The sequence below is a fragment of the Lissotriton helveticus genome, chromosome 1_1 (genome assembly GCF_964261635.1).
Source record: "Lissotriton helveticus chromosome 1_1, aLisHel1.1, whole genome shotgun sequence".
Lineage (NCBI taxonomy): Eukaryota > Metazoa > Chordata > Amphibia > Caudata > Salamandridae > Lissotriton > Lissotriton helveticus.
The window spans coordinates 336,886,656-336,913,771 of NC_136057.1; the positions used below are offsets into that span (position 1 = coordinate 336,886,656).

The 27,116-nt window shown below is 51.4% G+C and overlaps 1 protein-coding gene and 1 non-coding gene across 2 annotated transcripts in view; one reads left to right on the forward strand and one right to left on the reverse strand.

Annotated features, from left to right (window-relative positions):
• Positions 1-27,116, forward strand: part of TRIM24 (tripartite motif containing 24) — a 1,142,914-nt gene that overhangs the window by 267,009 nt on the left and 848,789 nt on the right. Inside the window, exon 5 of the mRNA XM_078672569.1 lies at positions 26,917-27,033. Coding sequence (XP_078528695.1) covers positions 26,917-27,033 — 117 coding nt within the window. The remainder of the gene's footprint in view (positions 1-26,916; positions 27,034-27,116) is intronic.
• On the reverse strand, positions 3,453-3,603 carry LOC144779750 (5.8S ribosomal RNA). Its single transcript, XR_013600715.1, has one exon. It is a non-coding gene; the product is annotated as a 5.8S ribosomal RNA (ribosomal RNA).

A 27,116-nucleotide genomic window follows, 5' to 3' on the forward strand; every position in this document is an offset into this window, starting at 1 on the left:
AACACGTAAGAAGAGATATGCAAACATGTCCTGGACTCCAACCCACCAGATAGAGTAGGAATAGGAGTACAGCGTGTAAGGAAATATGTGGAACATGAGGCGCAATTCCTACAGCTCCTAGTTTATCAGGGTTTTTGGGGAGGTATAACTGCTTATTGTTGTACGCAATTTGTAGATGTGTTCATAGGCCTGAAATTGGATTCTCAGCTAAAAAGTATATGCTTACTGTTCTCTGGTTCGCCTCTGTTTGGTTCCCATGATGACAGTCATAAGTTAAAAGCTGAAGCTCACCTCATAGGAGGCAGAACCACTACATGACACTGAGTCGGTTTCAGAGTAGGGTCAAGATATCGAATGAAAAGGCATCTGAATTTAAGGTCTATAATATAGGTGATTAACCTAGTCTTCTCTCAGCCCTGAAAATCAACCCTTGATATCTTTGATGTTTTACTCACTCATTAAAAAGGACATCAGAAAACGTCAACCTGCCTTCCTTTACAAGAAATAAAAACCTTTTCTGTTTGATTTCGAGGATAAGTCATGGAACACCATTCGAGCCATTCCCTATTTATGGGAGGATGGATTGTCTTGCATGACGAACCCAGCTACATGCCCAACATACATTGCCACTCTACAAAAATACAAACTGGCTCTGCCATTTCTCAGTCAAGTAAAGGCTGAGTAAGTAATTTTTACCCATTCTAAGCAGATCTTGGATCTGTTGGTCAAGCATCTGGGTCTCAATAAGACATCCCTTACATGGCTAAAGGGTTGGAGCTTTGGCTTCTGGCTTGTCACATCAGCATCTATGGCATGATCTTTCAGTAGGTTGCCCATAAAGGAGTGCTTGTTTGATGCGTCAAAAGAAGAGTCTGTAAGAAGAAACTAGGAGTGCCAGCAAATGAAAAAGGGTGCAGTTTTTGGGACAGTGAGACTTGTTAAACAGTCCAAGCAGTAAAAACAGACACGTACACAGCTGATTGTTTCTTTCAACTGAGATTACACTTCCAACCAAGAAGACTACTTTACAGCCTACATGGATTCTCTTGCATCTGTCAACCCTGTCTTTAGTCATAATTAGGGCTCCCGGTTTTATGGTGTTTATTTTTTAAATGTTTCCGGCTGTATATTTCCATATTTATTTTTGGTAGGGGTGGGCAGAGAACTCCGCTCCAAAGCCAGCCACCCCCGCTCGCCGGCCCCGTCCCTGTTTCTGAAAGCAGCTAGGCCAGGGAGCGCCTCACCAGGCCCCGGTGTAACCCCGTCCCCAGCGCCTGGACCCTCAGCTGGCATGCAGGACGGGGGACTCCCGCACCGCGGGACCTGCCAGATGGAGCTTGAGACCCAGGCCCAACTTGCCTCCCCGGGCTGCAGTGGACCCCCATTCCCATCGCCTGGACCTTCGGCTTGCTTGCAGGACGAGGGGCTACTGCACCCCGGGGCTCGCCGGACGGAGCTCAAGCCCTGGGCCCTTCCCAGCTTCTGAGCCCTAGCCAGGCCGGGGAGAGCCTCCCCGGGCCCCTGCGTACACCCGTCCCCAGCGCCCGGATCCTTGGCTGGCTTGCAGGACGGGGGGCTCCTGCACCCTGGGGCCCGCCGGACAGAGCACAAGCACCGGGCCCGGTCCTAGCTTCCAAACCCTAGCCAGGCCAGGGAGAGCCTCCCCGGGCCCCGGGTGACCCCGTTACTAGCGCCCGGACCCTCGGCTGGCTTGCTGGAAAGGGGGCTCCTGCACCCCGGGGCCCGCCGGATGGAGCGCAAGCCCTGGGCCCGGTCCCAGCTTCCAAACCCTAGCCAGGCCGGGGAGAGCCTCTGCAGGCCCCGGTGGACCCCCATCCCCTGCGCCGGGACCATCGGCTGGAAACAACGAGGGTTAAGCCCAGTCCACGTCCTCTCCCTGCCGGCCTGCCTAGGAAGTCCATTTTCCCTGACTATTAAGCCCTGGGGAAGGACAAAGTAATGAGAAAGGCCGTCTGATCACCTGGACCGCTGGGCCATCTGGTCACCCGGCCCGCAGGGCCATCTGGACCCCCGGCACGCAGGGCCATCTGGACCCCCGGCCCGCAGGGCCATCTGGACCCCCGGCACGCAGGGCCATCTGGACCCCCGGCCCGCAGAGCACTCTGGTCACCCGGCCCGCAGAGCCATCTGGTCACCCGGCCCGCAGGGCCATCTGGTCGCCCAGCCATCGGGTCTCAGGGCCATCTGGTCGCGTGGCCCGCAGGCCCATCGGGTCTCAGGGCCACCTGGATACCAGGCCCGCAGGCCCATCGGGTCTCAGGGCCATCTGGTCGCCTGGCCCGCAGGCCCATCGGGTCTCAGGCCCATCTGGTCGCCTGGCCCGCAGGCCCATCGGGTCTCAGGGCCATCTGGTCGCCTGGCCCGCAGGCCCATTGGGTCTCAGGGCCATCTGGTCACCCGGCCCGCAGGCCCACCTGGTCGCAGGGCCATGTGGTCGCCCGGCCCGCAGGCCCACCTGGTCGCAGGGCCATGTGGTCGCCCGGCCCGCAGGCCCACCTGGTCGCAGGGCCAGCTGGTCGCCCGGCCCGCAGGGTCATCTGGTCGCAGGGCCAGCTGGTTGCCCGGCCCCCAGGGCCATCTGGTTTGCCTGGCCCCCAGGGCCATCTGGTTTGCCCGGCCCCCGGGGCCGTCTGGTTTGCCCGGCCCCCGGGGCCGTCTGGTTTGCCCGGCCCCCAGGTCTGGTTTGCCAGGCCCCCGGGGCCGTCTGGTTTGCCCGGCCCCCAGGGCCGTCTGGTTTGCCCGGCCCCCAGGTCTGGTTTGCCCGGCCCCCAGGGCCGTCTGGTTTGCCCGGCCCCCAGGGCCGTCTGGTTTGCCCGGCCCCCAGGGCCATCTGGTTTGCCCGGCCCCCAGGGCCATCTGGTTTGCCCGGCCCCCAGGGCCATCTGGTTTGCCCGGCCCCCAGGGCCATCTGGTTTGCCCGGCCCCCAGGGCCATCTGGTTGCCTCTGGTTGCAGGGCCCGTAGGGTCATCGGGTCGCAGGGTTACCTGATCGCCCGGCCTGCAGAGCCATCTGGTCGCAGGGCCATCTGGTCGCCCGGCCCGCAGGGCCATCTAGTCTGGACAGGGGCCTGGCATCCCCGCAGCGCGTGTGCCCTCTTTACGCAGATCGGATCTAGAGAGGGGTGTGCCCTCCCAGGAAGCCAGCCATGGAAGTGGGTGCCAGAGGCGCGTGCGCGCCGGTGCAATACCACAGATAGCCACGCGCAGCACACAGCCGGCGCACCCTGGGACGGGCCCGGGGCTGACCGGTCTCCAGACCCCTTCTCTGGGCTAGGCGTGCCGGCGAGGTACCACCACGGAGGGACCTGATGAGGTGCCCTGCCACGGGCGATCATGGGGGGTCTAACCTTGTGGGGGGGGGGGAGGAGGGAAGCGGAGCTAATCCTGTGACAGCCCCAGCCGCGTCCTGGGGCGGCCCCGTAGCGATTGAGTGACCCTCAGATAGGCATAGCCCCGGGAGGAACCCGGGGCTGCAAGGTGCGTTTGACGTGTTGATCAATGTGTCCTGCAATTCACACTAATTCTCGCAGCTAGCTGCGTTCTTCATTGAAGCACGAGCTGAGTGATACACCGCCAAGAGTCACAGGCAACGTTTCAAAAACGCCATCCGTCCACCGCCCGTACGGTGAGACAGCCAGGCGCCCTGTTCAAGGCTTCCCCTCTGGGAGTCAGACTCTACCATTGGTAGGAAAAAAAAACATTACCAGGCATTCGGCCTGGGAGTCAGCCCCGCCACCCCCCGCCCCGCCATCCCACCATTACCCGGGGGCAAGGAAGGGGGCTTCCAGTGTGATAGGAGCAGGCAGCCCCCAAGCTGCCGGTCCCTCCCGGAGTAACCGGGGCGGATCACTCCAGTCTTCAAACCCTTCGGCCCGGCCACACAGGACTGGGTCAAACCGGGTACCTGGCAACGAGGGAGGGTCACTCCACCTGCACGTCAGCCATCCGTCGCCGGGTGGCCCGAGCCACCCTTGCCCGGATCGGAGGAGCCGTTACTCCCCTTTAATGAAGCTCTAACGGAGCCTATTATGGAAGTTTGGAAAAAGCCACTTACAGCACCGGCAGTTTCCAGGAGTGTGGCAAGAAGGTACAGGGTTGCTACTGAGGACCCTGCTTTTCTGACTTCTCATCCATCACCTGAAAGTTTAGTAATCCAGGCGGCCTGTTCCAAAAAGACTGTGAGTGCATTTCCTCAAGTGCCTGGGGATAAGGATGCAAAGAAACAAGATCAGGTTGCTAAAAAGACCTTTTCTTCTGCGAGTATGGCATTCAAGTCAACCAATGCCACTTGCCTTATGGGGAGATATGTACATGCCCTCATGGATTCACTGCGTCTTCTGGCACCTAAGATCCCTGATGACAGCCCTGATGACAGCAGGAAGGATTTTGAAGAAGTGTTAACGGATGCACAGACAACAGCTCGTCAGGTGATACAAAGTGGGCTGGACACTGCGGATTCGGTGGCACGCATCATGGGTACTGCGGTTGCCACAAGAAGATCAGCTTGGCTGAAATCTTCGGATTTTTCAGCGGATGTTCAGGCTGCTTTGTTAGATCTGCCGTTTGATGAAGCTGGACTCTTTGGTAAAAAAGCTGATACAGACTTGGAAAGATTTAAGGACAGTAGGGCTACTGCCAAATCTTTAGGGCTTCAGACCAGGGGTTCTTCTACCAGGTGGTTCAGAGGATTCGGACGCTCTTCCTTTCGCTCCTATCGGCAAGGTCAGCAGCAGCAGCAGCAGAATCCCTTGTACAAGTCGTACAGAGGTAAGCAGAGAGCTCGCCCTAGAGGCCGTCAGGCCTCCTCCTCCTCCACCTCTTCCAACCCCCCAGCCTCAGAAAAGCAGCCCTAGATCCGCCATTCAGGATCATGTGGGTCCGGTGGGGGGTCGGCTTACCCACTTTCTACGGGATTGGTAATCGGTTACGTCAGATCTTTGGGTTCTCAATCTCGTAGAAAATGGGTATGCTCTTACCTTTCGGGAATTTCCTCCCAATTACCCTCCTTGCCAAGGTTTTTGCACGGAGGAACACCTCTTACTTCTGCAGAAGGAAGTATAGGCACTTTTAAGAAAGGGTGCGATAGAGGTGTTTTCCAGAGCAGGAAAGGGGTCAGGGATGCTACTGCCGGTATTTCCTGACTCCCAAGAAGGATGGCAGACTTCGTCCAATCTTGGATCTCAGGATCTTGAATCTTTATCTGAAACAAGAGAAGTTCAAGATGCTCACTCTTGCGCAGGTTTTTCAAGTGCTGCTGGAAAAAGACTGGATGGTGTCGCTCGACTTGTAGGATGCGTATTTTCACATCCCAATCCTGAAGTCGCACAGGAAGTATCTCTGTTTTACGGTGGGATCGCAACATTATCAGTTTGCGGTCCTTCATTTTGGAATTACTACTGCGCCTCGAGTCTTCACCAAGGTGATGGCGGTGGTGGCAGCACATCTCAGAAGATCGGGGGTTCCAGTATTCCCCTATTTGGACGACTGGCTGATCAAGGCAGAGTTGTCAGAGAAAGTGCTCCAGCATCTGCAGGTGACAACTCAGTTGTTGTTCCGGTTTGGTTTTTCGATAAATGTACCCAAGTCTTACCTGGTGCCCTACCAGCGTATCCTGTTCATAGGTGCTGTACTGGACGCAACTGTATGTCGTGCATTCCCTCCTCCACAAAGGATTCGCGACATACAGGAAATGATTCCTTTATTTTACAATGGAGCGGTAGTTCCAGTCCTGAAGGTCCTTCGCCTGCTCGGTCTGATGGCTTCTTGCATACTGTTGGTCAACCATGCACGCTGGCACATGAGGGCGCTCCAGTGGTGCCTCCGCAGGCAGTGGTATCAGCACAGCGGAGATCTCAGGGAGTCAGTGAGGATCTGGAGAGAAACTGCAGCGGATCTGTCTTGGTGGAGCGTGGAAGGCAATCTGTCACAAGGAAAGCCTTTTCAACTACCTCCATCAGTTGCCACAGTGATAACGGATGCATCCACCCTAGGGTGGGGTGCTCATCTGGGGGATCTGGAGGTCAAGGGTCTTTGGTCTCCAGAGGAAAGGTTGCTTCACATCAACCTTTTAGAGATGCGGGCCATACGTTTGGCACTCAAGGCCTTCCTTCCTCCCTTCCCTTCGCGGTCGGTCGGTTCAAGTCCTGACGGACAATACCACCGGGATGTGGTATGTCAACAAGCAGGGAGGAGTGGGGTCGCAGTGTCTCTGCAGAGAGGCTCTGCGCCCCTGGTCCTGGGTTCAGGACCACCAGATTTGTCTGTTGGCAAATCATCTGGCCGGAGTTCTGAACGTGCGTGCAGACAGTCTGTCGGCAGTTCTCGGCCAACCACGAGTGGATGCTTCACCCGGAGGTGGTCCGGCACGTCTTTCAGATGTGGGGGACTCCTCGTTTGAACTGTTTGGCACTCGCGAGAATGCTCACTGTCTGTCATTCTGCAGTCTCTAGTATCCGATGCAAGGAGCCTTGGGGGACGCGTTTCAGTTGAGTTGGGGAAGTCAACTCATTTACGCGTTTCCTCCCATACCTTTAATTCCTCGAGGTCTGAGGAAGATTCGCCAAGACCGGGCCCGAGTTATTATGATCGCCCCGGATTGGCCAAGAAGGGTGTGGTACACAAATCTTCTCCACCTCTCCTCTCACCCGCCGCTCCGTCTCCCGTTCAGGGCAGATCTCCTCTCCCAGATGGAGGGGCAGGTTTTACACCCCCACCTCCAGTCATTACACCTTCATGCCTGGAGATTGAACGGGGCAACCTGAACTCCTTTTCTCTCCCGCACGATGTGGTGGATGTCATTCTTTCGGCTAGGCGTGACTCCACTAAATCCATTTATTCATACAGATGGTCTAAATTTGTCTCTTGGTGCGGGGAGGAATCTGTTGACCCTTTGAGGGCTCGTTTGTCCGATATTTTACAATTTGCTCTTTCTTTGGCACAGCAGGGTTTTGCTGTTGCCACGATCAAGGGCTATCTTACGGCATTGTCGGCATTTATCTGTTTGCCGGATCAGCCGTCTCTTTTCAAGTCTCCTGTGGTTTTAATGTTTTTGAATGGCCTCACAAATAAGTTCCGTCCTTCTCCCTTTATTGTGCCTCAATGGGATTTAAATCTTGTTTTAACCTTCTTGATGGGTTCTCCCTTCGAACCCTTACACAAGTGTCCCATGAGGCTTTTGTCTTTTAAGACGGTCTTTCTCGTTGCGATCACCTCGGCAAGGAGGGTAAGTGAGCTTCAAGCTCTTAGTTCCAAGCCCCCATTCTTGACCATTCATGCTGAACGAATGGTTCTTAGGACCAGGGCTGCTTTTCTGCCTAAGGTGGTAACTCCCTTCCATCTGGGACTATCTATTACCCTTCCTACCTTTTATCCTCCCCCCCTCCCCCCCCCACCCTTCCAAGGAGGAGGAGAGATTACACCGTCTGGACCCTAAGAGGGCGGTGAGCTTTTACCTTGATAGGACTAGAGACTATCGAGTGGATGACCAGCTCTTCATTGGTTTTGCTGGCTGCAAGAAAGAGCGGTGCACAAGCGCACTCTTTCAAGATGGATCATCCTCTGTATAAAGATCTGCTACTCTTTGGCCGGTAAGGAACCTCCAGAGGATATTAGAGCTCACTCTACTAGAGCTAAGTCATCATCTACTGCTTTGTCTAGGGGTGTACCTGTCGAGGATATTTGCAGAGCCGTGACTTGGGCCTCCCTCCACACTTTCGCAAAACATTACTGCTTGGATACCGAGGTGAGGAGGGACGGCCACTTTGCGCGCTCTGTCCTCCAGGGTTTTCTGGTATAGGAGAGTGGACACCCTCCTCCGGGAGTGGGACTGCTGTGGGACTCTATTCACAAGGTGAGGAATCCACTGGCAGATGCATCTATCTGCCTGTGGATTCCTCACTGACCCGCCCGCCTCCCTGTTGTCCACTCTTCTATTCCAGAGTTTATTGTATTGTATATATTTTTATTGTCAAGGAAATGTTTCATTTCAATTGCATTCCTGCTTTTGCTGCACACTGTGTGTGTTATCTTGACATTTGTGTACTGTGTATACTGTGTATATTTCTACTGTCGTTGGTCCGTCCCTGTGCCTCGAAGGCACGGAAAAAAGGGCGGAACTGACGTCATCACACCGGCGTGGGCCTATTGTAGTGTAAGTGACGTCAGCGGAGTCGCGTGCGATGCCGTGCCTCTATGACGTCGTCCACGTTGGCGCGAAGCTACAAAAAGAATTTCCGAATGTTGCTGACGCAAGGGGATATTCACAAGGTGAGGAATCCACAGGCAGATACTATATCTACCAGAAAAAGCGTTACCGAAGGTAAGTAACTTGTTTTTTTCGTCACTACCTCCCCGAGTCGGGAGTGGGTAATTTGCGCGCCTGCTGCCCTCTGCCTTCCTTGGATGTGGTAGCAGTTTCTCAGGCTCCCTCTCTGGAATCGAACTCCGATTCCCCGTTACCCGTGGTCACCATGGTAGGCACAGAAAGTACCATCGAAAGTTGATAGGGCAGGCATCCGAATGTATCGTCTCCATCAGCCCGAGGTTATCTAGAGTCACCAAAGCAGCCAGGCAAGCCCGATTGAACTAGGTCTGATAAATGCACGCATCCTTGGAGGTCAGCGCTAGTTGGCATGTATTAGCTCTAGAATTACCACAGGTATCCAGGTGGAGCGATCAAAGGAACCATAACTTATTTAATGAGCCATTCGTAGTTTCAATGTACCGGCTGTGTGTACTTACACGTGCATAGCTTAATCTTTGAGACAAGCATATGCTACTGGCAGGATCAACCAGGTAGCCGCACCTGCTGACGGGGTGGGTTCGGGGGGCCGCGTGCCCATCTCCCCGACCGGACAACCTTCGCACAGCACTCTCTCTCGGGAGCCTGCTGGGCGAAGGAGCCAGCCTGCCTGGGCGGGAGGGCTTGCTGGAGGGGTGTGGAGAGGTGCGGTCGCATAGGCACTGGCGGGCCCAGCCGTCTCCCCAGGAGGGAGAGGCGGGCCGAGGCGCAGCCTGAGCGAGACGCAGGGTTGCAAGAGCCTGGCGGCAGCAGCGGCACCCCCTCGGAACGGTCGTTCCGAGCTGCTGTGGAAATGTGCTGGGCAGAGAGTGGCGACTGCGTGGCCCACGGGGCCTACAGACCTGCCGGGCAGCAGCATCCAAGGGCCTGGCACCACCGGACCCCGTCCGCACAGTTAGATCACGGGGGCAACGAGCTGCCGGGGCCGCTCAGCCTTCGCTCTACTGGGTAGGGTGAAGGGCCTTCCACCAGGCGGCAGGCCCTCGAGTCGGACGTTCCATGTGGGGTGGAAGCTCTTTGCTTGAAACAAGAGCCGAGGCTGGCCAAGCAGTCCATCCCTAAATGGACCGAGAGTGCCCAATCGATCAGAGTACGGCCGGGGCCGCCCTGCGCGGGGGATGCCGTCTTTGCATCCTAGCCTGGTCCCGGGGCGAGCAGGCTCGGACGAAAGTCCCATCGGGAAGGGGCCAAGAGGCGGGCACGGACAAGGGCCCTGGCGGGCGGGCCTGGGTGCTGCCTTCCCCTGTCTAGGAATCGCCAGACCTCAGGGAGGTCTGACTAAGCAGGCTCGGAGGAAAATCACCATCTGGAAGTGGCTGAGAAGCCCGTGCGTACCCGGGCCCCTGGGGGCCCCGGCGGGCAGGCGCCCGTATGTCGCTAGTGATGTAAAGAAGACGTGTGAGGCAGCAGGTAAGGATTTGCGTCTTTGTCAGTCATCCATTCTCTATATGGGTTGCCCACAGGCAACGTTCTTAGGCAAACTCCAGGAACGTTCTAACTGGGAGGGGAGGAGGGAATGTCCCAAGAGGGCAGAAAGAAAGGAATGAAGGAGAAACTACAACACCTGGGTTCTGCCTTCCCCTGTTTTGGAATCGCTGGACCTCACGGAGGTCTGACTGACCCTCTCCCTAGCAATCCGGAGGAAAATGACCCCCCTTTCTTGTAATCCGTGCACATAAGGTGACAGAGGGGAACCAAGGCGCGAATGTACCTGACCTCCTGGAGCCCTCTGGGCCCGTCAACACCTTGACAAGCAGGTGAACCGGGGAGGCCTGCACAAGACCGATGGACCCCCGTCCCTGGCCACTGGCGGAGCGGCAGGCCGGGGACGGGGCCCAGGGCTGGAGCACCTGACACAGCTGGGGCACCCGGGCACTGGAGGCGTGAGGGGAGCCTCCCCGGGCCCGCAGGACCCCCGTCCTGGGCACCCTGCCACGCGGCAGGACAGAGGACATAGCCTGCGGTGGGGAGGCCGCCCTCCCCAGGGACCCTGGGTGCCCCTGAACCCAGCCGAGCGGGTGGAGGCTTCCCGGGCACGACAAAACCCTGTCCCTAGGCATGGACCTAGCCGGGGCTCCCGCGTCTGCAGACAAAGGGAGAGCCTCCCTGGGCCCCCCGTCCTGGGCACCCTGCCATGCGGCAGGACCAAGGACGGAGCCCGGGGTGGGGAAACTGCCCTCCTCGGCGCACCTGGGAGCCCCTGAACCTAGCTCAGGAGGGAAGGGCTCCCCGGGCACGACAACCCTGTCCCGGACCCTTGGCCCAGCCCATCGGGTCCCCGGCTGAGAACCTCCAGCCCGGAAGGGGTGTCCCGGCGTACACTGATCCTAGTAAGCCGGAGGAAGGCTACCCCTCTTTCTGGGAACCTGTGCACACCGCAAGGCTCAGGGGACCCTAGGTGCGGACGCGCCCGTCCTCCTGGAGCCCTGGCTGCTATCGGGGAGGCAAATGAGCCCCCATCGGGTCTTCAAGGCTGGCCCGGCCGTCTGGTCGTCCCATTGGAAAGCATTGATTGCGACCAGATGGCCGAAGGGGTAGGTGCGACCAGATGTCCGGGACCGAAATGACGTCCATATGCCCACCCGAACCTTGGCAGTAGGGGTCCCGCCTGCTCTTTGCAGGGCTCGGGGGCTGCGCGTACCGGGGGCTCACGGCCCGGATGCCCGGGGGAGGACTGCCCAGGGCCGATGGAGGCCGTCCCGGGCACTTTGCCACGCAGTGGGTCGGAGGAGGAAGCCCCGGTCCTGTCTGCCCTTTGCAGGGCTCGGGGGCTGCAGGGCTCAGGGACTGCGCGTCCCGGGGGTCGGAGACCCCGGCCGGGCCTCAGGCACAGGGAGGCTCGCAAGAGCTCTCGGGGCCCGGATGCCCAGGGGAGGACTTACCAGGACCGATGGAGCCCGCCCAGGGCACTCTGCCATGCTGCGGGCCGGAGGAGGTAGCCCCGGACGGTGGTGTGGTGTTGTCTGGCCCGGCCCCTCTGGTCCCCGGCTGAGAGCCGCCAGCCCAGGAGGGCTGTTCCGGCATACCCTGCCCCTAGTAATCCGGAGGAAAGCTACCTCCCTTTCTGGGAACCTGTGCGCACCACAAGACTCAGGGGACCCTAGGCCCGGACGCACCCGACCTCCTGGAGCCCTGGCTGGAATCGGGGAGGCAAATGAGACCCCATCAGAACTTCCAGGGCATCCCGGCCATCTAGTCACCCCATTGGAAAGCTTGCGTGCGACCAGATGGCTGAGGGGGAAAAGGTGCGACCAGATGGCCAAGGGGGTAAAGACGCCCTGAGCCCTCGCGGTAGGGCTCCCGCCTGCACTTGCAGGGCTCGGGGGCTCCGATTCCCGGGGGCCTCGGGAACCCCGGCTGGGCCTTAGGCACGAGGAGGACAGCCAGAACCCTCGGTACCGGACACCGGGGGGGGGGGGAGAAATGTCCAGGATCCATAGAGACCGTCGGCCACTTTGCCACGCCGTGGGCTAGAGGAGGGACCCCCCACGGACTTCATCTGGTCATCAGCAAAGAACCGCCAGCCCAGGAGGAGTGTTCCGGAATACCCTGCCCCTAGTAATCCGGAGGAAAGCTACCCCTCTTTCTGGGAACCTGTGTGCACTGTGTTAAGGAGGAGACCCAGGGCATGGAGGTGCCCGACCTTCCGGAGCTCTGGTTGGGATCGGGGAGGCAAATGAGCTCCCATCGGGACTTCCAGGGCAGCCCGGCCATCTGGTCACCCCATTGGAAAGCATTGCGTGCAACCAGATGGCCGAGGGGGGGAAAAGTTGTGACCAGATGGCTGGGACCGAAAGGGCACCCATCTGCCCAAGCCGAGCCATAGTGGTAGGGCTCCCATCTGCCCTTGCAGGGCTCCAGGGCTCTCCACAAGGGACCCTTATCCCGGGCAGATAGCCCCTTGGCAGGCTGCTGGACGGGGGCTCCCACACCCCAGGACCTGACCGAAACCCAGGCCCAGGGGCTTGTCCCTGCTTCTCAACCCAGCCAGGCCGGAGAGATCGAGGAGCCTGCCCGGGCACGAGCGACCCCTTTCCCCGTCACAGGGACCCTCGGCTGGCCGCAGAACATGCGCTGGTTTTCCACACATTTTTTCCATAATCCCGCGTAGTGGCGTTACGCCAATTCCGCCCAGGCATACTTATTGATATGTATCCATATTTATTTTGTATTTTGAGAATAAATGGAGTTGCAAAACGGTAAATTTCCAGATTTATTTAACTTTTATCCATGCACTTATACGTGGATACTTCTTGTGTTTTAGCAAATTAAGCAGCCACATATAACAAAACACTATTATTATTAATATTATTATGCGTTCTTATATAGCGCTCGATTACCCGTAGGCATCTCGGCGCTTGCCTTGGGAACCCGTCCTGGCTTCCCCCAAGGTGAAAGCCAGGCATCCCGCCGCGGGGGGGCCGTACTGGAGATTAAGCAGGCTAATGCCCAGAGCTGCAGAGTGTGAACCCATGATTCTAGTAGGCACCGAAACGAGAATTATCGAGTCCGTGGATATTTGGGCTCAAGACCCTGCCGCGTCGGGAATTTAACCCTGGTCCCGGGTCTGACCTCTGCTTCAGGGTCTGCCTCCTCTAACCAGTGAGCCACACTTCTCCACTAAACCCACAGATGCATATTACTGCTGTACTACAAATATATGTTAACATATGCCTGTATTTGAGGAAATCTGATCCTGTTTTGTAACTCCCCATTCTGTCTATCTGCTCAGCTTTTGTCATGAATTCATGAAAAACAGCATGGAGAGTCTTTCACAAAAAATACAATTTTCTGTATTTTTCCGCTTTTAAAACTAAATACAGGCAAGAAAGAAACACATTGTTTTCTGACTGTAGTTATCTGTAAAAATCAGTATAAATGGAAAACTGGGAGCCTTAGTCCTAATACTTGGACCATTCTAATGCCACCTCTTGCCAGTATGGCTCTCTGCAACAAGTGGTGGACGAACTCCTCATCCAGCAAATGTAAGAACCATGGTTGAGATGCCTAACTTCTCAGGCTTCCTTCCCCCCTCTCAGCAGTCAGGCTAGTGGTAGGAAAAATACAGCCACATTTTCCATCCTGGCATGTAAGAACAACTAACCTCTGGGTTTTGGATGGTGTTCCCTAAGGCCACACCAAAGATGCCAAGAACATCCCAAAAAAAGAACAACCATCTACTTCTGGAAGTCTTGTAGCCGAAGGCAGCAAACCTCTTCAGAAAATGGCAATAGAGCTGGTTCCAAAGACCCAGTAACTAGGAATTTTATTTAAGCTTTTTTTCTGGCCCAAAAGAAATTGGGGAAATGGGTTTCTATTCTAGACCTGAGGGCGATCGACAAATTTATTAAGAAAAAACAGTCCTTCAGAATGGTCTGTGTCCTTGACACACTACAATTGATCTAGAGTGTAGAGCTGCTTTGGGTATCTTGATGTGAAGGGTGCGATCCTAATCATCCGAACCGTAGGAAGTTCTCATTAATAGTTTAAGCACTCAATTATTTTGCCTGCCGGTGGTATTATTTTTGGAACCTAGTAAAACTGACTGTGCAAGTCTAACTGTAAAGAATCTCTGGTCTGATATTTAATTGACTCTGAACCAGCCTTTCTGAGCTGATTGTAGCTTATGATGGACTTGTAAGAACGAATGTGATTGACATATTTAACGTTCAGAGGGTCCAGTCTGACCACCTACTAAACTTGCATGTATGGTCGAGTGAAGCTTTGTAATTGGTTGACTGATATCAATTTCAACCTCCCTTCATTCTACTCTTCTTCCCTTCCAAAATGTCTGCAATCACCTGCGGAACTTCTTTATTCAATATAAAGAGAAGTTCTGGGTTTTGCAAAGCTATTACACACCTGCCCACTACTCCTTAAAAAACAAAAAAAAAACTGACCCTTATGTTTTTGTATCCTAGACACTCAGAAGACCTAGGCCACCATAACTAATTTTTGCTGCTGCGTCTGTTTCAAATGGTGGCATTGGGACAAATTCTGCAGGTGTTGCATAAGAGGGATTACTACCATATCCGAAATGCAGTTTTTTTTCATATATCCATCCATTATTTGGGCTAACTCTTCATCATGTGTATTTACGGAGATGCTTTCTGTAGTAGCCTTCCAAGTTGCGCTTCTACCCTTTATCTTGACAACTAAATCATTTGGGCTCAGTCCCCAGAGGAAATAACAGAGCGGATAGTTGGTACTTACCAAACACTTAGATGTATCCATAAACAGGAAGAATCTTCTAGTCCCATGCCAAAAACTACAGTGTATAAGGGGTTGTAGAGAGAAAGCATGTATGCAGACCTGATGATCATGGGGGCAGGGTGCCATGCTACATATAATGTGGATTTCAAAAATTGGTGTTGGAGGCATATGAGCTGTAGATCACACACTATGCATAGATCGCCATCTGGTGTTGGGCCCGGATGTTTGCAGTTTATTGTCTTACAACAAGTCTTTGGAAGTCACGAGATTGGTGACTCCTCCTTTGGACTATAGTGCGCATGGGCATCGACTCCATCTTCATGTTGTTTTTTTCTGCCATCGGGCTCAGATGTGTTCGACACGTTCCAGTTCGGTGTCGTTACCGATCTACCTTTCGACGCACAATCCTTTACCCTTTCTTTGGTATGGTCTTCGATCGCGTTTCCCGTTCAACGCGCATCTGTACAAACTAGAACTCTTCGGATCCGGTTGTCGACGCAGGCCTTTGGGCCTATCTGCGCCATCAGGCCCTTTGGCTCATGGAAAGGACTCCTTTTAAAAAGTGTCCTCCGTGTGGATCCAAGTTTCCACACGCTGATCTTCATGAGGTGTTTAACCTCTGCCTTTCACCTGAGCACGAGGCCAAAGACTGTCCAGCTTGTGCCTCTTTACGCTCTAAGAAAAACATACGGGATTGCCGGGCTCGAAGAAGCATGGCTCGATCATCATCGATACTGGACGATATCTTCCAGAAAGGCATCAATGTCCCCGAGCAGAAGCACATTGAAGAGGGCACCATTAGCGCCTCCGAAGACTCCAACATCGAAGACATCACCCCAGGGCAGTGGGTCATAAGTACTGACATCGAGCCATCCCCGCCCACTCACCCACCGATCCATACAAAGGCTTTAGTTACATTGTCACCTTCCGGCCTTGGTGCACACCGGGACAAAACTTCCCACACCCCACCTTCATGCCTGGAAAGAAGTCCACATATAACCCTTCAGGCCACTCTGGATCGAGCCAGCCTACTGTCTGGACCAAAACCTCATCCTTGGCACCGACAACAAAAGACAAACCAAAAGAGAAACCATTGTCTTCATCTGCACCGAAGCCTGGTTCCACATCGGCGCACTCGGCACCTAAATCCACTGACATTGAGCCTTCAGAATCATTGGAACCAAACAAACAACCGGTTCCAAAGACCCCAAGTAAACCTTCAGAACACTAGAAAACTCCTGATTCCAAACCTAAGAAGCATAAAACAACTCCAAAACTTGTGCCACCCAAACAGTCAGAGCCGAAAAAATCGGCACCGAATCAACACTCTCCAGAGAAGGAGCTTTTTCGACCTGATCCAACCCAAAAAACTCTAGAAATAGACCCAGAAACAGGTCATCTTAGAATTAGCCCTTCTATGAAAAGAAAAAATTGACAAATCTACACCATCTCCACTTCCTTTAAAGAAAAGGGACATTGCCACTTCTCCTATAAGGATACCTTCTCCACCTCCTCTTCCACAACACATCTCTCCTATCTTATCTCCAGTACCCTCACAATGTCTTCCACCTCCAGATGATGAGGGCACCTCTAGGGAGGAAAGGGATGATGAACCTTTAGGGGAACCTAGTCATCCTTATATCCCCAATGATCCATGGGAAAATTATGGCACACCAGATGTTCCTAATATACCACAAGAGGAGGTCTATCCATCTAGACCATACCCTCCAGAGGACACTATAGGATTCACTCAGCTTATACACAGGGCTGCAGAATATCACGGTGTAAATGTACACACAGACCATATAGAAGATTTCCTCATGGACACTTTTGCACCATCTCAAAGGTCCACTTCCATTCTCCCAATGTTAAAAGGGGTAATTAAACACGCTACTGAAGTCTTTAAAGACACTGTAAGGGCTAGAGACATTAACCCCAGAGTGGAAAAGAAATACAAGTCTGCCCCAATTGACCCTGTTTACATTAAATGCCTGCTTCCCTTAGACTCCGTGGTGGTCTCCAACGCCAGGAAAAGGGCTAACTCCCAGACCTCAGGCGATGCTCCACCGTCTGATAAGAGTCAAAACTCTTGGACGCATCTTGTAAAAGAACAGCTTCACAAGCAGCCAACATATGGAGAATTGCCAACATGCAGGCCTTATATGCTAGGTATGAAAGGGCGCACTATGACAAACTAGAGACCCTACTACATCACCTTCCAGAACAATATAAAACAAGGGCTTATGATCTTATCCAGGAAGGAAAACTAATAACCAATACCTCCATTCGATGTGCTCTAGATGCTGCAGACACAGCCTCCCGAACTATTAATACCAGTGTTCTTTTGCGCAGACATGCCTGACTACTCATTTCAGTGTTCAAACCCGGGATTCAGACTGCCATGCTAAACCAACCCTTTGACCAGGAACATTTATTTGGGCTTACTGTAGATTAATCTTCAGAAATGATGGAAAAAGATACAGATACTGCCAAGTCAATGGGAGCTTTGCAATCGCAAGCTCCCAGAAGTTTATTTTGTCGCTACTCTTACAGGGGCACCTCTAGAGGCTTCAATACTTATAACTCCTTCACCTCCTATAAGAGTCCCACACAGACCTCCTCTACCAGTGGTTACTACAGAGGAGGCTACAGGGGCAATAACAGTAAATGTAGAGGCAAAACTACCAATACTTGCACTGCCTCCACCTCCAAACAATGACTTCCCGCCACTCCCCCCGGACCATTATACTCCGGTCGGGGGAAGATTGATACAGTTCCTACCTGTCTGGAACACCATTACCACGGACAGGTGGGTGAGACAAATCATCCAATCGGGTTATTGCCTGGAACTCACTTCAACTCCCCCAAACATACCACCCAAACAGCATCCAACGTCAACAAAGCATTTAACGTTTCTAAAACAATAGGTGCTTTCCCTCCTAAAAACATGCAATAGAACCAGTTCCCCTGCACCATCAAAACACAGGGGTTTACTCCCTCTATTTTCTGATTCCAAAGAAGGATTGAACCCTTGGACCTCAGACCATTAAACCTATACATACAATCAGACCATTTTCATATGGTCACTCTTGAACAGGTCCTTCCTCTACTCAACCAAGGCGATTTCCTTGCCACTTTAGATCTCAAGGACGCCTACTTCCACATTCCCATTCACCCTGCTCACAGGAAATATCTTCGATATGTAGAGTACGATCAGCATTACCAGTTCAAGGTTTTCCTATTCGGAATCACTACAGCGCCCAGAGTACTCACAAAATGTCTAGCAGTGGTAGCAACCCACTTAAGAAGACAACAAATTCCCATACTTGGACGACTGGCTTATAAAAGCCAAGTCGCATATCCAGTTTGTAAATAACACACACACCACAATCCAAGTACTTCACAACTTAAAGTTTACAATAAACCTCCCAAAGTTTCACCTCCAACCGACCCACATCCAGCAATATCTAGGTGCCACAATAGACACCTCAAAAAGCCTTGCATATCCCAATCCAGCCAGGATAACAAGTATGCAGGCCCTTATAACAAAATTCCTACCGCAGCACTCACTTCCTCTCAGTCACGTCAGTGGAACCAAGCTCAAAGTCAGCTTACAGATCTGGTGTTGGTGGACGGCGGCACACATCGCTCTCTGCAATGCTGGAATACCCAAAACCTTTACAAAGGGCGACCGTTCCTAGAGCCAGTTCCACAAATCGTGTTAACAGCAGACGCCTCGCTCACCGGCTGGGGAGCTCATCTACTACATCACACCAGTCAAGGCAAATGGACACCTCAGCAAAAGCTACTCCACATCCATCATTTGGAGCTACTGGCAATCATTCTGGCATTAAAATCATTCCAGAAACACGTATCGGGGAAAGCTGTCTGAGTCCGGACGGACAATATAACAGCAATGTATTATCTACAAAAACAAGGGGGGACGCGCACTCTGCAGCTCTCTTAACTAGCACAGAGCATATGGAGATGGGCTATTCCTCAAAACATATTCCTTTTAGCCCAACATCTTCCAGGAATACAGAATCAGATGGCAAATCTGTCAAGTCTTCAAACACAACAAATTCACGAGTGGGAACTTCATCCACAAGTCCTTCAAACCGTTTTCCAAATGTGGGGGCATCCAGAGATGGATCTTTGTCACACATTCAAGCACAAAATGCCCAAGCTTCGCCACCAGATATCGACACCCATTATCCAAAGGCAATGTGATATGGATGAATTAGTTAGGCAGATTTGCGAACTCTTTTCCGCCTCTCCCACTCATTCCATTAGTGGTACGTAAGCTGCAACAACAGTCACTAACACTGATCCTAGTTGCTCCAACATGGGCCAGACGGCCATGGTACATAACATTGCTGGAACTATCAGTAATCCCGCACCAAAAACTACATCTCTCCCCACAACTCTTCACACAGAACCATGGAGAGATCAGACATCCAGATCCAGAACAGCTCAACCTAGCGGTCTGGCTCCTGAAGTCCTAGACTTTGGATACCTCATCTTCCACCTGATTGTATGAACGTTATCAAAGAGGCTAGGTGTCCCACCGCTAGAGCCTGCGATCCAGCCAATTGGAAACGTTTTGTGATATACTATACCAATAACACAATCAATCCTCTAGATGCGTCCGTTCAAGACATCATGTGTTACCTGCTGCATCTTCAAAGATGTAATCTAGCTTACACATCAATTAGATTACATCTTACTGCCATAGCAGCTTACCTGCAAAATAGACAACATTTGTCATTGTTCAGGGTACCTGCCATTAAAGCATTTATGGAAGGTCTCAAAAGAATAATTCCTCCCAGGGTACGACCCTCTCCAGTGTGGAATCTAAACATCGTCCTCACTAGGTTAATGGGTTTTCCATTCGAACCGCTACATAAATGTGAGCTACAATTTCTTACATGGAAAGTCGCTTTCCTTGTGGCTATCACATCTCTCAGAAGAGTCAGTGGGCTACAGGCACTAACTATTCAAGAACCATTTTTACAACTCCTTCATAACAAAGTGGTTCTCAGAACAAATCCCAAATTCATTCCTTAAGTTATTTCTCCCTTCCATCTCAACCAATATGTAGAGTTGACAGTCTTCTTCTCCCAACCACAAACAGTAGCAGAAAGAGCTCTTTATACACTAGATGTAAAAAGAGCACGTCTTTACTATATTAACATAATAAAACAATTTCGCAAAACAAAACAGCTTTTTATTTCCTTTTCACCACCACATAAAGTCAATCCCATTTCAAAGTATAGAATTGCTAGGTGGATTGTCAAATGTATTCAAATTTGCTATCACAAAGCAAAACGTACACTTTCTATTCCCCCTAATGCCCATTCTACTCGCAAAATAGGGGCTTCCATGGCATTTTTAGGAAACATTCGCTTAGATGATATCTGCAAACAGCTACATGGTCTACACCACACATTCACTAAACACTATTGTGTACATGTGCAAACAAAACAACAAGCTACTGTGGGCCAGGCTGTACTCAAAACACTATTTCAGACTACTGCAACAGATACTGGTGGTCGCAGCTAAAGGACTGTTCTGTTATGCAATCTACGCATAGTATGTGATATGCAGCTCATATGCCTCGAACAGAAAATGCTACTTACCAGTATGCATCTGTTCTTGGCATTGAGAGCTGCAGATTCACTCACGCCCACCCACCTCCCCAGCTACCTTCATCTGTTCCAGTATTATCTTAATTAGATACAACATACATGAACATCTTTCTGTTTCTCACAAAACTCCATCATTTTTCTTCTTGGCGAAAAAACAATCTGAGGATAGAGTCGATGCCCATGCACACTATTGTCCAGAGGAGGAGTTTCCTATCTCGTGACTTCCAAAGACTTGTTCCAAGACAATAACAAACGGCAAACACCTGGGCCCAACACCAGGTGGCGATCTATGCCTAGTGTGTGAATCTGCAGGTCTACATGCCAAGAACAGATGCATACTGGTAAGTAGCATTTTCCTTTCAGGAAGTCAGACTTTAATTATCCAGTATTATGGGTATCTTTCATAGATTCGCATGCCTGAATCATAACCCATCGTCGGGGTGGGAGTCCCCGGTACATAAATAAAGTAATGTCATATAGACATATATACTTAGTAATGGGCCAGAGGCCCCTCATTAGTAACATATCCATGTCCTTTTGTAAAAAGGACTAAACTTTGGCCAAGAGCCAATCAGCTATCACCACCCTCTAGAACCTTCCTGGAAGGAGCTCTGGTCCCTCAGATTTTCTACCGCACATTGTGCTAAGGGAGTCTCCGCTGAGCTCTGCTCAGTTTTCCTTACTTCTCTGGATTTTCCAGTTCTTTTCTCACAGAATTTCTTCAGTTGTGTGGGGTTTTCAGTTTACCATGGCTGATACTCCTAAAAAAGGACTTTTTAGACCTTGTGCCTCTTGTAACAAGAAGAGGCTTCATGTAGATGACAAGCATAAGGATTGCCTTTAGTGTCTCTACCCAGACAACTCTTCTAAGGTCTGTCGGACCTATTAAACAAAGACCCTCAAGGACAGAGAGGGGCACCTGTTGATATGGCTACAGAGACTGACGGATAAAGACCAGGCAGTCTCTTCAGGTGAGAGTGAGTGTTCCTTCAGGAGTCCACATTCCTCTCCTAAAAGACCTAGAGTGACATCCCCAGGACCGTCTTCTGAGCCACCTCAAAAAATGACGCTGAAGTCTTCAGAGGTTCATTCTAAGGTCTTGCCTGTGAAAGTTTCTCCTCAGGGCTCTGCTTTCACCTTTAAGAAACCCTTCACTGCCTGTGACAGCGTCAACAGCGACCATCTCGACTTCTGTGGCGTCCTCTTCATTATCCACGTCGACGTCTACAACATCTTCATCGTCGACAGGTAGGTCCTTTTCATCTGTTATAAAGATAAAGACATCATCGTCGACGAGCGCTTCCACGTCGACGAAGTCCACATCGTCGTCGACGAAGGCTCCATCGCCGTCGACGAAGAAATCACCGTCGACGTCGTCGACGACACCATCGACGGTACCTTCTGGATCAGTCGTCGACGTCCCTCCGTCGACGACCACCCCGTCGATGGGCTCGACGACGGCACAGGAACCTACCTTGAAAAGTGCATATGTTCACTTAAAAATTACTAAGCGCACTCTGGCACCGGATCTAAGCTCTCCGAGCAGAGTCCAGGCTTTACCACCTGCGCATCTCCTGGATAACGAAGACTTGGATGAGGATTCTATGTTCCAGACAGCTACTAGCCCTTCTGAACTGCACGTAAAATATCACAAGAGTTCAGATTATGAAGAACAAGAGCAGGACGAACGAGTGGATTACCAGGAGGAATTCCAGCCTCCTCCTCCTCCTCCTCAACCTATGGTGTCTTCCTGCGTCCATAGTCACGGATCTGCAGTTCATGATTGCGGACTACAAACAGAGGTTTCCCTCTACTCCTCCACCACCTTCAGTGGTTACGCCTCCGCCTAGACCTCGGCCTCCACCTTTAGTGCTTCACCGGGATCCTGCTCCTGCACAGCATCCTCCATCCTCAGATGATGAAGAAGAGGAGCAACAGCAGGAGGAAGGGGAACTCCAGGACTCACATGACGAGTGGGATGATTACGTCATTCTGTGTCCAGCATCTCCTGTGCCAACGCAAGCCGATTCGCCCCCGGAGGACATTGGGGGATTCCATAATATCCTAGAAAGGGCGGCTTTGCGTTTCAAGATTCCAATAACTACCCAACAACAAGACTGCTTCCTGTATGATTTCAAGGAACCGTTCAAAAAGACTGTTAGGTCCATACCTATCATAGAATACATTTGGACCCAAGGGGTTAAAATCATGCAAAACCCTTCTTCCTTGCCCCCGGTTCTGCCCAGGCTGGAAAAGAAATATAGGGCTCCAGACACGGCTCCAGCTCGCCTTACTGGCCATCCCAAGCCGGACTCGGTCATTACCTAAGCAGCGCAGCGCAAATCAAAAAATCCTCCGGCTGCTCTAACTGCGCCACCGGATAAGGAAGGACGAAAACTAGACAATATTGGGAAGCGGTTTTCTTCAATGTCCGCGTTGACAGTGCGAGCTGCAAACTCCATGGCACTGTTAGGACGTTACAATCGTCAAATGTGGGCTGATATCGCCCCATATTTGGGATCATTGTCGGAGGAAGAGAAAGAAGAGGCAAAAAAGATTCTCTTAGAAGGCAAACGCTCAGCCTCAGAGAAGATTGACTGTGCGTTTGATATCGCATCGACGGGTTTCCGCCAGCTAGCTGGAGCTGCGGTGCTGAGACATCAAGGCTGGCTCAAAGAAACTACCTTTCGGCCGTAAGTGCAAACTAAGGTGCTTGACATGCCTTACGATGGCCAACTTCTATTTGGAGCACATATAGATGAGGCGCTTCAAGGTATTAAAAAAGATACCGATACACCGAAGGCACTGGGTACCCTCCAGTTTACAAAACCACCCTTTCGGGGCTCCAGAGGGAGAGGCCAACCTTCAAGAGGAGATTTTCAAGGTTACTGGTCCTCATACAGCTCAAACCAGCAGTACAAACCCCAACATCAGCAGAGACCACAACAACAGTCGTCCTACACGTGGTCTTCCTTTCGTAGCAAAGGAGGAAAGACGAACACAGCCAGAAGACTTTGACTTCTCCCTGTCACAGGTCTTCACTTCCTCTCTACCTTACAAGATTGGAGGAAGAATCTTGTCTTTGCTACAAAATTGGAAACGGATTACTACGGATCGATGGGTCCTTCAACTAGTTCAATTCGGACACTCTCTGGAGTTCATAGAAACCCCGCCTCAAACTCCTCCTCGCCCAATGCTCCACAAGAATTTACATCAGCTGCAATTGCAGCTATCGCTTATGCTCCAAAAAGGTGCTATAGAAAGAGTCCCTCGCGATCAGAGAGGCAAGGGGTTCTACTCCCGATTCTTCTTAATTCGGAAAAAAGAGAAAAAATGGAGACCTATATTGGACTTAAGAAACCTAAACAAGTATCTCAAGAAACAGTCATTCCGTATGGTGTCCATTCAGGAGGTGCTACAACTCCTCAATGCGAACGACTTCATGGTGTCTCTAGACCTTCAAGACGTTTATTTTCACGTGCCTATCCACAGAAATCACAAGCAATACCTCTGGTTCGCTGTGGCAGGCAAGCACTACCAGTTTCGGATCTTGCCCTTCGGCCTGAAGTCGGCACCACGCATTTTTACAAAATGCCTGTCTCCAGTAGCAGCGTACCTCCGACAACAAAATCACCAAGTCTTCCCATACTTGGACGACTGGCTAGTCAAGGCTCCTTCTTTTGCAGGCGTGACCAAGTCCTCCAACGCCTGTCTTCAACTTTTCAACGACTTGGGCCTTACTCTCAATCGAGACAAATCCGTCCTTCAGCCTTCCCAGCGTCTCACTTTCCTAGGCACTGTCCTAGATACGGCTCAGAAGAAAGCATTCCCTTCACAGGAGCGTCAATCCAAGCTGGCATCCTTGGCGGCCCGTGTACGAACCAGAAGAACACTCACGGTGCGCCTTTACAAGTCACTGCTAGGGATGATGTCTTCTTGCATCATGTTAGTTCCACACTGCCGTCTTCATATGCGTCCTCTTCAGGAAGCGCTATCCAGTCAATGGATCCAGTGTACAGGATCATTCGAAGATGTATTCAGAGTTACGCCTCCCATGGTAAAAGCTCTACAGTGGTGGATTCATCCACAGAACCTTACGCGAGGTATACCGTTCCTGCTTCCAGTCTCGCCGCATATTATAACAGATGGGTCCCTGGAAGGTTGGGGGGCGTTCCTCCAAGAACTCAGAATCAACGGACAGTGGTCCCCTGCCGAAACACAACTGCACATAAACCTTCTCGAGTTAGGAGCGGTTTACCTGGCACTTCGAGCGTTCCTGCCTCGGATCAAAAACTCCCCAGTGCTTGTGAGGACAGACAACACCACCACAATGCACTATATCAACAAACAAGGGGGGACTCGGTCCCTGACGTTGTCTCATGAATCTCAATAGATCTGGAACTGGCTACTTCTTCACAACATTTCCCTTCAGGCAGAATACGTCCCTGGAACGGACAATGTCCTTGCAGACTCACTGAGCAGACAGCGCTCTGTGTGCCACGAGTGGGAGCTGGACCACCAAATTCTCAGTCACATCTGCTCTCCATGGGGCAAGCCTCACCTGGATCTGTTCGCAACCAGACACAATGCCAAATGCCAACATTACGCAAGCTGGCGTCCCCAGTAGGGGTCTCTAGGCAATGCATTTTCGAATGCATGGTTCAACGTCTTTGCGTACGCATTTCCTCCATTTCACCTGATTCCCAGGGTCCTTAGGAAGCTGAAGGCGGAACATTTTACCCTGATCTTGATAGCTCCAGCGTGGCCGCGCCAACACTGGTTCACGGAGCTTCATCTCCTATCGCTGGAACCGCCGATCCCATTGAAGCCGTGCCCCAATCTCCTCAAAATGAACCACGTACAAGTCCAACATCTGGATCCAGCATCTCTCAGATTGTTGGCTTGGCTCCTGAGTTCAGAGAATTCCAGAACTTAAACATCCCACCAGACTGCAGAGCAGTTCTAGCCCGGGCTCGGGCCGACAGTACCAACAAGACGTATTCCCTAAAATGGAAAAGGTTCTGCATGTGGTGTAAATCTGTGACAATGCATCCCTTTTCTTCATCACCGGCAGAGATCTTACCTGACCTTCTTCATTTGGCAAACTCGGGTCTGGCTCATGCTTCAATAAAAGTTCACCTGGCTGCCATATCTCGTTTCAGACATTCCACAGCTGGTACTTCCCTCTGGTCCAGCAGACTCATAAAACAATTCCTTAAAGGTTTGTTCAGGACATTTTCTCCGGTGAAGTCTTTACCGCCTGCCTGGCAGCTGAACGTTGTGCTTGCTCAATTAATGAAGCCCCCTTTGAGCCAATACACAAAGCGGATATCAAATATCTTTCCTGGAAAACGGCTCTTCTATTGGCGCTTACCTCAGCGAGAAGGGTACGCGAACTCTAAGCCTTTTCAATTCAAAACCCTTTCCTCCAATTCAGGCAGGACAGTGTGATTCTGAGGACTAATCCTAAATTCATTCCAAAAGTCCCATCTGACTTTCACCTTAATGAGCCTATTGTACTGCGGTCTTTCTTCTCGAATCCACATTCCGCAGCAGAGAGGTCTCTCCACTCTCTGGATCTCAAACGCTGTCTGAAGTTCTACATACACAGAACAGAGACATTTCGAAAATCTAACCAACTTTTCGTTGCCTTTAGCAGACCTAGAAAAGGTCTTCCATTGACTAAGCAGAGCATTTCACGTTGGATCTCGGCAGCTATTGCTTTCTGTCATCAGCAAGCAGGACATCCTCTGCATTTCAAGGTTCGTGCTCATTCTAATAGAGCAGTCTCAACCTCAATGGCGTTCTTTGCAGGAGTGCCCGTCATTGACATCTGCAGAGCGTCAACATGGAAGACGCCTCATACGTTCACCAGGCACTACTGCTTGGATACTGAACTTATGAAAGATGGAGCAGTGGGACAAGCTGTGCTCCGTCATCTATTTCACTAGAGGTGAGCCTTCTCTTTCATCCCACCTTCCTACTGTCTACTTGCACATTTCTCTCTACTATTGCATGTTGGTACCTTTTGCATTTCACAATTGATATGTTATTATCTAGTGAGATTTACTGTTGTACCATTCGAAATGTGCTTGTTATTGCTCGCTACTCTGATTCAGGCATGTGAATCTATGAAAGATACCCATTATACTGGATAAGGAATGCGTTACATATACTGGATAACTGCAGTTACAGGTAAGTATCTTCCATAGATTCACATGCAACCGATCCACCTCTCCTGGAAGGGCTCACCTTGGTTCTCTCAGTAATATACTACTTAGCACTGTGCTTGCGAAAATCTGAGGGACCAGAGCTCCTTCCAGGAAGGTTCTAGAGGGTGGTGATAGCTGATTGGCTCTAGGCCAAAGTTTAGTCCTTTTTACAAAAGGACATGGATATGTTACTAATGAGTGGCCTCTGGCCCATTACTAAGTATATATGTCTATATGACATTACTTTATTTATGTACCGGGGACTCCCACCCCGACGGCGGGGAATAATTCAGGCATGTGAATCTATGAAAGATACCAATACTGAATAACTGCAGTTACAGGTAAGTAACACATTCCTTCACTTTGATAATGGCCGCAAAAATCATGTATGGTCTTTAAAGGCCTTTGCCTTGTACTTTCCTTGTGTGTTGCTCGACATATTTTGCTCTGTTTAACCCGATACGTGTTAAAACATATTTGTAGGTGAGAAGCAAATTTTGGCATTTCTCTTCCTGAACTGCAGGTACCAGTTTATAGAAGAAGCTTTTCTTGGCCAGAAGGTTGTTATTGACACATTGATCAACAAGTTGATGGAAAAGAATAAATACATCAAATTTACTGGGGACCAGATCCAAAACAGGTATATGTGATTTACATTAAGATTTCAGATACAAATATTTTGCTTGCAATCTGCACATATACCTTATTTCATGCAATTATTGG